General features: G+C 35.6%; 1 protein-coding gene across 1 annotated transcript; it reads right to left on the bottom strand.

Annotated features, from left to right (window-relative positions):
- Positions 1-1,011: 1,011 nt before the first annotated feature.
- Positions 1,012-11,497, bottom strand: LOC140820262 (DExH-box ATP-dependent RNA helicase DExH3-like). The gene is given in 20 exon segments (XM_073180601.1): positions 1,012-1,961; positions 1,963-2,078; positions 2,250-2,360; positions 2,475-2,627; positions 2,730-2,789; positions 3,079-3,384; positions 4,638-4,786; positions 4,886-4,955; positions 5,066-5,269; positions 5,356-5,550; positions 6,585-6,857; positions 6,944-7,111; positions 7,375-7,505; positions 7,587-7,746; positions 7,846-8,034; positions 9,254-9,349; positions 9,884-10,111; positions 10,335-10,422; positions 10,506-10,660; positions 10,978-11,497. Coding segments are annotated over 20 exon segments (3,558 nt in total). The 5' UTR covers positions 11,335-11,497; the 3' UTR covers positions 1,012-1,612.
- Between the last annotated feature and the right edge of the window lie 2,617 nt (positions 11,498-14,114).

Genomic DNA, 14,114 nt, shown 5'->3' with positions numbered 1-14,114 from the left:
CAAGAGTGAAGTTATCTAATCAACCCTCTCGTTTACAATATTTTCTTTTGAATAAATTAGGTTATATTTGAGTTAATGAATATCAAATCTATTGAATTGTTTAATAAAAAAACATTATTGAATTGTTTGGATATCTTCTACATGGTAAAATTTTAAATAAATATCCTATAAATTTAAACTTTAGTACCAACAATAGTAACAAAATACACACGATATTAATATAATCTGTTTGAAATTTTCTTTTCCACATCGAATCCTATAGATTTCGTTGTTTCAAACAAAAATTTATAGGATCAGTTCCCTTAATCTAATAAATGGATCAAAATTATATTGGACAGCAAACTACTCGATTATCAATTTGATAATTACATGTTATTTTAATATCAAAGAACATATATTGCTCCAGTAATGATTTAATTCAGTACTTTAATCTTATTAACACCAATGTTACAAATTATACACAGTAAATGCTATTTTGTACACATTGATAATTAGAGTATGCAAATGATGTAAACGAACCAAACCGTTTGTGAGCTATTCGAAGCTCGATTCGATAAAAGCTCGTTTAATGAGACTCGTTAAGATAAACAAATCAAACTCAAGCTTTACAGTATTCGGCTCGTTAGCTAGTGAACATATTCGTTGATAAGTTCATGAATAATCTTTTAAATAAAAAAATAATAGTTTTGATATTTGATATATTAATTTTGCATATTATTTATGAAATATATAGAAAAATCTATTAAATTTATTTATTATAATAAATTTACAAATTTTAATAAGAATAATATATTTTTCTTTAAATATATAATTTATTTTTTAATTAATTTAATAAAAATTTAAATGTATAATTCATATTTATTAAGCTTGTTTAGGCTCGATAAAGCTTGAATAAGCTCGTGAGCCATAGCATATATTCGTTAAATAAAGCTCGAGCTCAGGCTCGATTATAAACGAATCAAGCTCAAACATTCAAGAGTTCGGCTCGGCTTGATTCGATTACATTCGTGTATACTCGAACCAAACTCCAAGTACTATGCCAAAATAGCTGCTTTTTATGATGTGCCACTCAATTTTCAACCCAGTACTCTAAATAACACAAGTAGACCACACTGTACATTTCTCTACCCAAGGCAGAGTCTACCACATTTGGTAGATTAATGTGTATTGTGTAAAAATATACAGCAGTTTCCTTCGTACCTAAAAATATTTTAAAAAGAAAAGAGTACCTGCAAAAATGAAGCTAGAAATCACTAGGCACTCCATCAGGTGGCTGGATTTTCTCTGCTTGAAAAATGCTTTAAACATTTTCAAGTCACCTCAGTATTTTGTTCTCACTTGGCAAGTAGAATTCGCTTTGATAGCAGATTGATGGTGCAGTTGCAGTGGCCAAACTTGCTAGTACCACTCCATGCAAACAATCAAATACAGGTTCTCCTTCCAACAATGGTGTTTCATCATTCCCAGTTGGGATCTGAAATTGCGTGAAACTTACTCGTAGCACTACAGTGTTAGAGCATATATATCCAATGGTCAATCAAGTGCATGGCGATCATGCATTTCTAGGTGTGAGATGCTGATGATTCAAGTGTACAGAATGGTTTCCAAAAAATTACCTCCACCTTGTAGCAGAAGTCTGTTGTTTCTTCTTGCTTTTCTTCAGAAGGGTAGACATATAATCTACAGTCTCTTGAGATGATTGGCTCTCACCAGTGAGCCATCTCAGAGCCTCAGCGGCAGCATCTTTTTCTGCCTCTTTCTTGCTACCGCAAGGCTGGCCAACAAAATCCAGTCCATTGAATAGAACAGTGGATCTGAACCTGTTGTTTTTTAGTTGGGCAGTCCTGTAGGTGGGTGACTGATGTCCAGCCCGACTAAGTAAGGTTTGGAGGTGAGATTTCGCATTATCACCACCACCACTTCCTAAATCTCGAGTTTCTTTTGATTTCTTTTTGGACGGCTGCAGAAACCTGACGCCCAAACACAAATCTTCCTTCACACTTGTCCTCCGAGACCAATAATCCCACCGCTGATAGAAGTTCATTATAACTCTGTATGTCCAATTTTTTATTCAAAAGCTGCATAAGCAGAAAGGGAAAAACAATTGGGATCCGAACAAAGAAAATTATGTAAAAGCACATCAATCCACGCCTTTAGCTCACAACATAAAATAAGCTAACCAATGGAAAGTGAATACAGACACAAGGATTCAAACAATTTGCTGCAACAGGTGAACTAAAATATTTAACCTTTTTCTGCACAAATTCATCGAGCTCGCTATTCAATCTCAGATATGTATCAGCCATCTCAGGCTTCATGAAAAACTCCAGATATCCATCCAGCATTTTGATATGGCCATCCTATCAAATATCGGGAAAAATGGAAAGATTTACTACAATGTGTTGGCTTCAAAGGCAAAGAATTACAGGAAACAAAAATGCAATTTCAGGGGACGAGGGAAAAATAAACTTTACCAATTCCCCTCTGCAGATATTTCCTCCGAATAAGAGAACTGCCGAATCAGATATTCCAGTTGAATCACGAAGGAACACTGCATTCACTTTTACTTTTTCATTGAAAACAAGCCACGGGAATGGAATTTTGCTTTCCTGGGCATTCACAGAATTCTGACCAGAAAAGAAAGATGCTTCAACCATGATGAACACAAAACATAATCATAAAAACCATATTTTCACCAAAGCATTTGAAAAGTAGCTCTAGTATCTCACCGAATGCATAAGAACTGCACCATCGTCCATTGTTTTTAATAATATCGACTTCTCCTTGTTCTGTATAAACATATTTCGATAAGTTTCCACAATATGGACAATGAAAAGCCAGTTTAATAGTATCAAGGAATGTTAGAATCCGTCGTACTGAAACAATATGGTTCAAAACAATTTCAACAAGAAAATAACTTCTTGTGCTTACGTTAAGACCCATATTTCAGAAGAAATAATGAGTGGAAGAAATTTGTGCATCCATTTACCAAGTAGGTACCAAATTTTAAGGGAAGAGAATTGAGGCCTGAACCACAGTAGACAAAATAGAGAATACAATATATGGCCGAGTACTCACCACTACAAAGCTTACTGAAGGGAACAGGCCAGCACATATAACTGCACGGATGATATGTTCATCACCACTCCAAGAGTTGCAACTCTCCTCACTTTCAATTAAACCGGTGTCTTTAAGAAGATAAAAAAACTGCTTCCTAAGGGAATCAATGGCTTTTAGAGTCTGTGCAGAAAGAAAATTTCTCCAACAGTACTCATATCCAGATCGCTCCTTTTCAGCATCTTTCCAACCGTCATAAGCCCTCACCAGACATAGATGATCACTGTAGTCACGTGCAGAAAACTGCGCCTTCGCGGACTCAGCCAGCTGTGGTACATGAAAATAAATCACTGAAGGTAATTTTTCAACCTTGGAGAAAATTCTCAAGTAATGGAAAGTGATCCTTGAGGAGGAAGCATATAGGATAAGGGTGTAAAGGATGTTCACTAGAATAAAAATTAAATACCAGATAGCCAGGAAACCAAGACATATTTACATTGAATTGGAAAAACATCATTTTGACATTCTATACCAGATTAATGAGAGAGGAGAAAATATCATGCATCATGAAAAGATAAGTTTGAAGGCACAAGTGACGAGCATGATGGAACAAATCATTTGGCAGGCATCAATCTTTATTTTCAGTACTGACATGTGAAATATAAATAAACAATGAATCCGCAGAAACAAGGATTCAGGATTGGCTAATATTAAGCAAAATCCAATGCATCATAAAATATTTGTGCTAATGTTGGAAGTTCGCAGTCAATTTCTGGGGGATGCTTGCAGATCAATGGACAACTATTAAATTATATATTCAGAGTATATTCAAATAAAAGGAAAGCAATTTCCCACAGTAACAGTATAGTCCTTCAGACTACGAAGACAACAGACTCACTCCCACTAAAGAACCTAGTCCTCCAAGAGAACAAGTAATAAGCCCTTCCAGTGTTGCAGTTCGTATATCTACACCTAACCTAACACATTTAAAGGCATTGAATTGGAAACAATCAACATTCACTAACGAAAATAATTTAGTTTTTAATTAAACTAAACTTTTGAAATAATGTTTAATAAGTTCATTTAAAATATATAAGATAAATATTAACTAAATATAAGTATTTTTAGATTTGAAATAAATACTTAATAATGATATATAGATATATATATATAATCATCTCAAACATTTTATTCTAAGCATAAAACAAAAATTCTTTTATATTTAAATTAATAAAATATTAAAACTTTATTTCAAATATAACTTTCTATTAAAATTTGTATCATACTAAAACAATTATATGTTAAATGTTCTTGAAAGAAAATTCTCCCTTTTAACCAAATAGAACTTTTGACATAAAAATTTAGTAAAATGGGTGCTTTAGATAAAACTTATAGTCAAAGGTTTTTTGGTTATTTTCCCAAAATATCCTAGAAGTTAATATTGGTATAAGTTCAGTTCTTGTCCTTTGGTCCAATGATATTTGATTTTAATGTAGTAGGTAGGACGAAAGCCATTCAACCCCCAATCATAAAAACCGCTCAGACAACAAATGTTGCACGTAAAGTTTTATATAACTTACATCCTTCTTATCAAATGGCATCAAGAATGGATCTCTGACACTTAAGCCAGCAACAATTGTCATTATTGGATCTAAGCAATTGAAAACAGCACCATATATGAGCATTTTCCCAAGCTTTGGCTCAACTGGAAGCATGGACAGGTTGCGTCCTGGAAGTAAACCAATGTATCATTGTTAATTTATCACTTTGAATATTCTTTCAAAACTTACAAATATTCGAGGAAAATATATCTGAGTTTGATAGTTACCTAGTTCTGTAAGGTTTTCATTTTCATCTAAAGCGCCAATTATCTTTAAATACTGGATGGCATTTTGGACCTGAGACTCAGAAAAGATAAGCCAATAATGGAAGACCGAGCGTAATTGAATGCAAAGGCCATGGATGATAGTGTGAGTCGCATGTTATTTATGAATTTCATTTAGCTTACAGATAAAGGTTCAGGTGGTTGTAAGGCTTTAGATAGGAAGTCTGAAATACTTCCAAGTTGTAGACTCTTGATTTGCAAGCAGAGAGACTGTAAAGGAGTTCTCAGAAGTTCTGGCAGTTGATAATCCGCAAAGGCATCATACACACATCTAGGGTAAAGATGGAAACACTCGCCTGGTTGTACACGACCCGCTCTGCCTTTCCTCTGATTTAAAGTAAGATTAGTAACACTTTGCAAAATGAATTATCCAATATTGTCTGATGAAGTTCAAATATTTATCAAAATCTTACTTGGCGAGCAGAAGCCTTTGAGATCCATGAAGGAAGCAAACATGGAGTGTTATTTATCGCATCATAAGATGTCTCCTTAGCTTTACCACAATCGATAACATAAACTACATCATTTATGGTGATACTTGTTTCTGTTATGTTTGTTGCAAGAACAATCTTCCGAACCCCATCCTCGGGTCTTTCAAAAATCAATTTCTGTTTTCCGGTTGAAAAAAAGGGAAAAATTGATTAAAGTGTACAAAAAATTATTGATAGGGGGAGAGGAGCTTCCTATCAGCGTGTTCTCTGAAGAAATAGGTAAGAAGATAGGCCTCTAGATCACACTCATCGTGTAGCAATTTACTATAACAATTACTTTTCCTGTTCCACAATGGATCCTAATAAACTTTGCATCAGTCGATGAATAGGTGCCTTATATGAATGTACAATTTCCCTCATTAATCTTAAAGCAGATACTCTAGAAATATATTCAATTCAAAATGTGTTGTATGCAACTTTTATGCAGTGGGAGAAACAAAACACTGCAAAGAGGTTTTACCAATATTACACTATACTGCCATATAAACTACCCTAGCAAACATCATACTTTAAGAGTGAGATTATCATTTCATCAACTGGAATTCAAAAATGAAATTATACTTTTACGTAACTTGGCAGCTACTGAGTAATGAAAGCATGGCGATGTTGAAAGTGGCAAAGTATAAATTGTCAAATGCCCCAAAGAAAAAAATTATACCAACATGCATGCTGACCTTTCAGATAATTTGAAAATCTGTCACTAAAGATTAGCAGAAGTAGAAAAAAGCCCAATTCGCCTGCTCTGCACTGGCCATGGAACCATGGCATGCAAGCAATAGAACTCTGCTCGGATCTCCAAATATATTCAATTCAAAATGTGTTATATGCAACTTTTATGCAGTGGGGGAAACAAAACACTGAAAAGAGGTTGTACCAATATTACACAATGCCATATAAACTACCCTAGCGAACATCAAACTTTAAGAGTGAGATTAGCATTTCATCAACTGGAATTCAAAATGAAATTATACTTTTATGTAACTTGGCAGCTACTGAGTAATGAAAGCATAGCGATGTTGAAAGTGGCAAAGTATAAATTGTCAAACGCCCCAAAGAAAAAAATTATACCAATATGCATGCTGACCTTCAGATAATTTGAAAATCCGTCACTAAAGATTAACAAATGGGAAAGTAAAAAAAGCCCAATTCACCTGCTCTGCACTGGCCATGGAACCATGGCAAGCAAGCAATAGAACTCTGCTCGGATCTCCAAAAAGTGGATGAGCTTGAAGCTGATCTTTCAAAGAATTTATGTCATCCCAACCAGTCATAAATACCAGCACAGCCCCAGGCCTTTCGTTGCGACAAATATGACAAAGCACATGCTCAATGAGATTAAAGCCAACAGAATCTGGATTCCAGCAAGAGAGAGACTCCCGAATTCTATAATTATGCTCCTTAAAATCAGCAGCAAGAAGAGCTTCCTGAAATTTCAAGGATGAAGAAAATTAAATAATAAAATTTAAAATACAAAACAAACAGCCAAAAAATGATTGTACAAAACTTTTACCTCAACGGCTGAAGCTATCTGAGTTTTCCTCTTCTTAAGTGCTTGCTTCTGCATTTTCCACATCTTTTCTTGACCATAATTATCAATTTGATTATATGGTGTCAACCTGTAGTCAGTAATTTCTAGAATACTTTCCAGGAAATGACTCCGAACAGGATACGTAAATCCCTGGTTATAAGGCCCAAATTGCAATGAAAACAGAATGATCAATTGGATCGATCGTAAAAGAGGTAACAAGTAAAGAAAGAAGGCAGCAAATTACAAGTGGGTAAAATCACAATGAGGAAGAGAACATAAGATCTACACAAACAGGAGGAGGCCGTTTTAAATCAAGCATTTTCAAACTTTTATAATTTCCCATTTAAGGGGCATTAAGATCATGCAGAGTATGACATCATGCAATAAAGTAAACTAGAGTTGTTCGAACCTACCTGAATGTGAATCATAGGAGCACCACCAAAATAGGAAGAGAAAAGATCAGCATTTAGGGTTGCACTCATCAAAATCAGTCTCAGCTCAGGTCGGCGAGGAAGAAGATCCTTCAGGACAATTAGAAGGAAGTCTGCAATGAAAGGCAGATGATACTAAAAGCAAAGAATGCAGGAAACAAAAAAAATAAAACAATCAGTTACCAATGACATACCTTCATTCATTCCGCGCTCATGAATCTCATCAACAACAACATGAGTTACACCTCTCAAATTTCTGTCAACCAATAATCTCCTTAAAAGGATTCCGGTGGTACAAAAAAGGAGACGAGTATCTCTACCCCTCATTCCCTCCAGCCGCACTTTGTAACCAACCTTCAAACAGTATAACCCAGTAAATAAGGAGTTTACTATATATCCATTAGAGAACTTATCAAAAGAATAATGTTAAGCATCAATAGGAAAAAGACTTACAGATTCTCCTATCTTCTCACCACGCTCGGCTGCAACCCTTTCAGCCACCGCAATAGCAGATATTCTTCTTGGTTGGGTGCAGATAATACTGCATGCAGCTCCCCGAACAGCATCAATTTCTGACTCTAAGATGTACTGAGGGAGTTGTGTAGTTTTTCCGCAGCCAGTTTCACCAGAGACAACTACCACCTGACAAACATAATGTCAGTCAAGGTCTTCATACATAAAATTTCTTCTAAGTTCCTAGCTGATTAAATAATAAAATAAAAATACGGCAAACCTTTCATCACACAAAACTAACTTAACTGAGAATTATCAGTTTCCAAACACATGAAAGTTCTGTGCAGTAAATTAATAAACATAACCAGCACTTTTCCCCTAAAGAGTGGGCTCTCAACCAACGAGAACTTCAAATGACAAAAAAAACCACTGAAGATAGACGAATCGTGGAATATAGATACTAGGAAAAAACATCTTAGCTATAAATATTAGATCACAATTTTTGCAAATTGTTAGTATTAGGGTTAAATAGCATGACTCGCATGCAATTTCCCTATGTGATTCGATCACAAAGTTGTGCAAAAATAACTGACCCTGATTTCAGAAACTTCTACACTCAAAAAACTGGTCCATCATCCAGCTTGGACATGGTCAGAAGCTTTATCCAATTAGTGAAAAACATTGGCACAGGTTTGATACCAGGTACCAGTTTTAGTGATGGTAGTGATGCCACCATGACCATCAAAACTATTACCTTTCTCCTCACATGCAAGACATCACAGTAAAAAACACCAAAGCAGTGCCTGCACAACCAACTTTCCCACCACCTACGGGCTACGGTTACTGTCTATGGTATAAGGTTGTTGGAGTTGCCGAGCTAGAAAAGGATGTCTGAAATGAAAAACAGTAGTTAACTACGATTATAAGGATGTGTTTGCTGATTAAAAAATTACATGCAGGTACTTTTAGTTATTCGTATCCTCAGCTTACAAGATTCTGAAGTTACAGGCAAAAATCCTAATGAACAACAATTTTGCATTTATATAGTTCGTCGCAGCCACTCCAGAATTTTTTGTTGCCTTGCCAAAATTACCTATTTTCATTTAGCAGTCAATATCTTAGGATCTGTACTGCTAATACAGAAGAAAACAGGAAGAAGAAAAACACATCCTATAATTTATCAGAGGCTACCAAAACTGCTCAAATATCTTGAATAAAGACCATCGCATCACTGCAATACTGTTCCACCACAATAAATAAATAAAGATGATACCAAAACTCGGAGTAACTTTGTAATCCCTCCAATAAAACTCAAATGACAAACTTGAATTAAAAGAGTCGAACAATACAAAAGTCAAAACACAAAAGAATTTCTGTGAGAATAATTATTTGAACAGTACAATGACACCTGATTCTGGGACACGACTTTCAGTAACAAGTCTTTCTCTTTATACGATGGAAGGCTTCGTCTAAATTCTTGCATCTTCTGGCCTTCTGGAGACTCCTTTAAAGCAGAAAATAATAATCATTAAAATCAAAAAAGAAAAAAAAATCATATTTTTCAAATGTTTAGAAGTAACATGCTTCATTCAGCAATTCACCAATCATACATGCTTATATCCATCTTCAGAAAACCTCATCAGCCATACTCGATTACAAATATTTCTCCTAATTATTTAGTTATTTGGCTACTGGTGAAAAAAGTCACGATTGCATCATTCAGTATAGAGTTCAATCTCCAGCACAAGAAATTGAAGAGGATCAAGAACATTTCAAGTGTTCCTTTTTCAGCAGCAAATCGAAAATATTGGAATCCAAAGGAAATGTGAACCGTGATACAAAGCAGGCTACAGGGAGAGAAGTCACATCCAGATATTTGCAATCAAAATCTACAAGTGAATTCACAGACATTTGCAATCAAAATCTACAAGTGAATTCATATGTAAAACTACCATGGCATATAGAGGATAAGAGGTCACCATAAACACATAAATTAATCAGCACTAATAATAATCATTTACATCTGTGAAACACTAACTTGCCAGTTTTGCTGTTTATTGTGCATTTGCAAGCTCCTTCGTCTGACAATAGTCTCAGATATTACATTTTGGGTGGACGACTCCTCAGGCTCATTTAGTCCATCGAGTGAAAGGCTACGGACTGCACTTGATGTCAAAAAGGTATCCTGCTTCGTCATAGCCTTTCTAGAAAGGTGTGCTCTAAGATGAGACTCTACCCGTCTTTGCAACCCAATAGGTAGCATCACCTACGGATACGTAGGAATGTCCAAATCAACAAGACAAAAAATGTGGTAAATATAACAAAAGTTGAGAAATTTTAAGCATTTCCAGACACATTACTCATCATAGCTAGAAATGTAATCATGATGAATATTAAAACCACATTGAAAAGTCCATTTCTATTCGACGATCAACATGATTAGAATAATGCAACACACATAGGGAGAGCTGATACAACTAAGATAATACCTCCCTCTGAGGTCGCTTCTCATCCAAATCTGATCTGTAGTTTGGCAATGGGAGTTTACTAAATACAACTACCTTTTCATACCGACCACTGCAAATGGAGATATCATAAACAAGCGGAAAGAAATATAAAAGAATAACGTAAGTTAGGCAAAACTTCATGTACAGATGTACCTGTGCAATCCCATTCTGATTGCCAACGCTGAAAGCTGCTCAAAATCTCGTCGATCTTTTTTATCCCTGGACACAACTTCTTGCTCACTTTTGTTGCGCATAAGCATGGTCAACTTCCACCTCCACTCTTCAACATTATCAAGAGTCGAATCACCCTGGCAGTAATAGATTAATAACAGAAAGTACTTGAAAACGCGAGATAAATATATACCTAGCCAACTGAGCCCACTGAAAAGAGGAACCCCTTTTGCAGGAAATCCAATTTGGAACACAATATTTAATAAATAAATTAAAGTTCCGATTTCATGTCCAATGCTCATGTTATCTCCAAAGTTAAACACATGCACAGACGAAAAATTGAGCACATGAAGTAAAATCATCTAGCATTCTGCATTCTCAAGGAGGAATAAGTTATTAATCATACAAAAGCCACCCGACTCGCCAGAAAAGTAACACAAGTCAAATCACCCACCAACTGTTGCTTAGAAGACGATCCGAATTCACGGTCGGATTCCTCCTCGGACAGGTACTCATCGTAAGCAGACCTCCCGTATCCCAAACTCTGCTCATAAGTATACGGGAAGGAAAACGAAGAAGAAGTGGACCAAGTAGCAGTAGCAATATAAGAAACATTTCGATGCCGCCTCAATACAATTGAAACAGGAGAAAAAGCAGCAAAGGACACGCCTTTTCGCGCAAGAAAACCGCATGGACGCAAGTTGCAAAACCCGCGAACCAAAAGAGGGGGGGAGTGTGTGCGAGTCGCCATAGACATGACACCAAGCTTGAATTTCAAACTTTTCTGAATGAACGTCGAAGAGAAAACCATGGTTGAGAATTCAACATTCTACACAGTAAATTAACTAATAACATTGCATCATTAGGTATTGTTATTGTACTCATATCAGAATTGTTGCTAGGGTTTCTGGTGGAGGTGGAGACCGGAGAAGACGACCTCCCTCTCTTTCTTTTCACTCGTTATTGCTATTTATAATGATAAATGATGTAATCGAGAATCATTTCAGTTCTTAACCGAATTTTTTTATTATCTGATTTTACTATTTTGTCCGTAAAAAAAACTTTACTTATACTCAGCTGGCATAAAATTCTGCTCCAAAACTTCATCACGAACTCGAACTCGAATTCGAACTCCACCCAAATGACTGACATTGACCCAAATACGAAAATCGACCAAAATGTGAAAATTTCGACCTAAATATGAACAACTCGACCCAAATATGAAAAACTTGACCCAAACTAGACCAAAATGTGAAAAACTCGATCCAAACATGAAAAATTCAACCCAAATATGAAAAACCCAACCCATGCTCGACCATATTTTGAAAAAACTCGACTTATATATAACATATATATATATAATTATTTACGTATATAATCAATTAAATGTGACACAGTACAGTGATATGGTGTTATGTTGTGCAAAAAGATATATTTCAAATCTAGATTAAGTCAAAATGTGATGTTATTATTTTATTATATTTTAACAAGCATGTGTAAAAACGACCTCTTTTAAGTCACTCTCTCCAATTAAAATAAGATAAAAATTTGTGTGAGACGGTCTCACGAGTCGTATTTTGTGAGACAGATATCTTATTTGGATTATCCATGAAAAAGTATTACTTTTTATTGTGAATATCGACAAGGTTGACCCGTCTCACAGATAAAGATTCGTAAGACCATCTGACAAAAGACCTACTCATGAAAATGACAGATGTCATTTGATATTTTTAATTATATTTATATATTTTTTCTACAATTTCGATTATTAAATTTTCAAATTTTAGATTATATAATCATAGATGTGGGTACAATAATTTTCAAAAAATGGATATAATTTAAAGAAGAGAGAATTATTTATATGTATTTGTTTGTATATACGTAATTGTAATAAGTTTTTGATTAGTTTTTTTTACGGATATATATTTATAATAATGGAATTGATCCATATTTATAATGAAAATTAATATTTTTAATATAAAAACTAATAATTTTTGATAGGAAATGTGCCTGGCAAAACTGTTTCATAGTAGCTTTTCTGTAAAGATTTTGCAGTGTAACATATGCTAGAGTCCATAATTACAAGAGTTAGAAAAGTAAAAAGGAACAAAGATCTTTGAATTGTAAGTGATGCTTCAAACTCTACATCCAAATGCTTCAACGTTTGGTTGATCTTGACACATGAGTAGATACTCTTAGTGAACCAGAAACGACCCAAGAAACCAACCCTGCCGGCGAGCACAGAAAACGCAATTGAACCAACAAGCGCATACCCGAAATAGACAATGGCAGGTACCGGTTCTGTGAACTTGAACTGTGGGTATTAGTATGCAGCATAAAGGAAGAGGTAGAGTGCGGATGAACCCGAGGTCAAGAATGATCTCCACCACCACAAGTAGTCTCCTCTGCAGAGCTGGAAATAGCAATGCAGTATACTGCTTGAGACATGTGGCGATAAGGAAGAGGAATACAAACTGGCAATAGAAGTGAGGTAAGCAGATTGACGTGACCATGAAGAATAGCTCGACGGATACCACATAGTATGGGAGTATGCCTCCTATTAATATATTTAAGACCGGGTTCATGAACCATGCTTTCTCGGGTAATCCTCGGAATTTCGTTGTTTTTATTGGACCCTTGATGGCCGGTTTCTTGAACCCTCTGCAAAAACAAGTGGAACGGAGACACGGAACCACTTGAGGACTAATGCGAACATGGCCCCAAATGGGATTGCTCCGGATGATTCCTCTTCCCAATTCAAAGCATTCAAGATGAAGCGATGACCATTGCAACTAGAATCCTCAACTCAGACAGATGGAAAAGCTGTCATCAACTCCCTTTGGATCGAAGGAGAAAGGAATCCTCCAAATGCAGCGATGACCATTGCAACTAGAATCGTCCCGAAAAACTGAACACCGGTGCCAGCAAAAACAAACAACAAATTTGAGTTTGTAGGAGGCCTGAAAATGTCCCCAAGAGCATATATCCATCCAGTTTTTTCTTCATCTTCTTCTTGAGATTCTAGTTGGTCGTCCTTGGAGATGTCCCAAAGCACAATACGTGTCACGAGCATCGGGTGAATAGGAACAACAAAGCACAATGTTAAGAATTATAAGAAATGAATCTCATTATCAACCATATAATGAAAAGCATCTGATCTAGAAGCCTATTTGATCTCACTCTCCTGAAACTCTACATAGTAGGTGAAAATAATTTCCTTCCCATCTTCAACTTCTAGACGGAATCGTTGCCAGTTACAGTGCAGTTATTCAACTTTATTGCATCATTCTTACACTCGTATTCATGCTTAACACTGAATGGTTTGACCTCAAATCCTACAATTCTAGCCACACCATCCTTTTGATACTTTATAGTGAATGTCAAGTGGTGGTTGATAAAATATTTGTGCTCCAGTTTTCCACCATACTGCACTTTCACTCTTCCGGGAACCGTGTTGATACAATGAGGAATCCGTATAAGATCTGTTGTATGGCATAACTAGAAGGAGATTATCCAATATCATGTTCACCCGATATTTGTCATCGATCCTCTCTTTCAATTCCTTTGCATCTTTGGCGTCAAGGATAGTAA

Source organism: Primulina eburnea, chromosome 18, assembly GCF_022965805.1.
Source record: "Primulina eburnea isolate SZY01 chromosome 18, ASM2296580v1, whole genome shotgun sequence".
Lineage (NCBI taxonomy): Eukaryota > Viridiplantae > Streptophyta > Magnoliopsida > Lamiales > Gesneriaceae > Primulina > Primulina eburnea.
The sequence above is the reverse complement of the archived record's forward strand: the minus strand, read 5'-3'. Positions and strand labels throughout refer to the sequence as shown.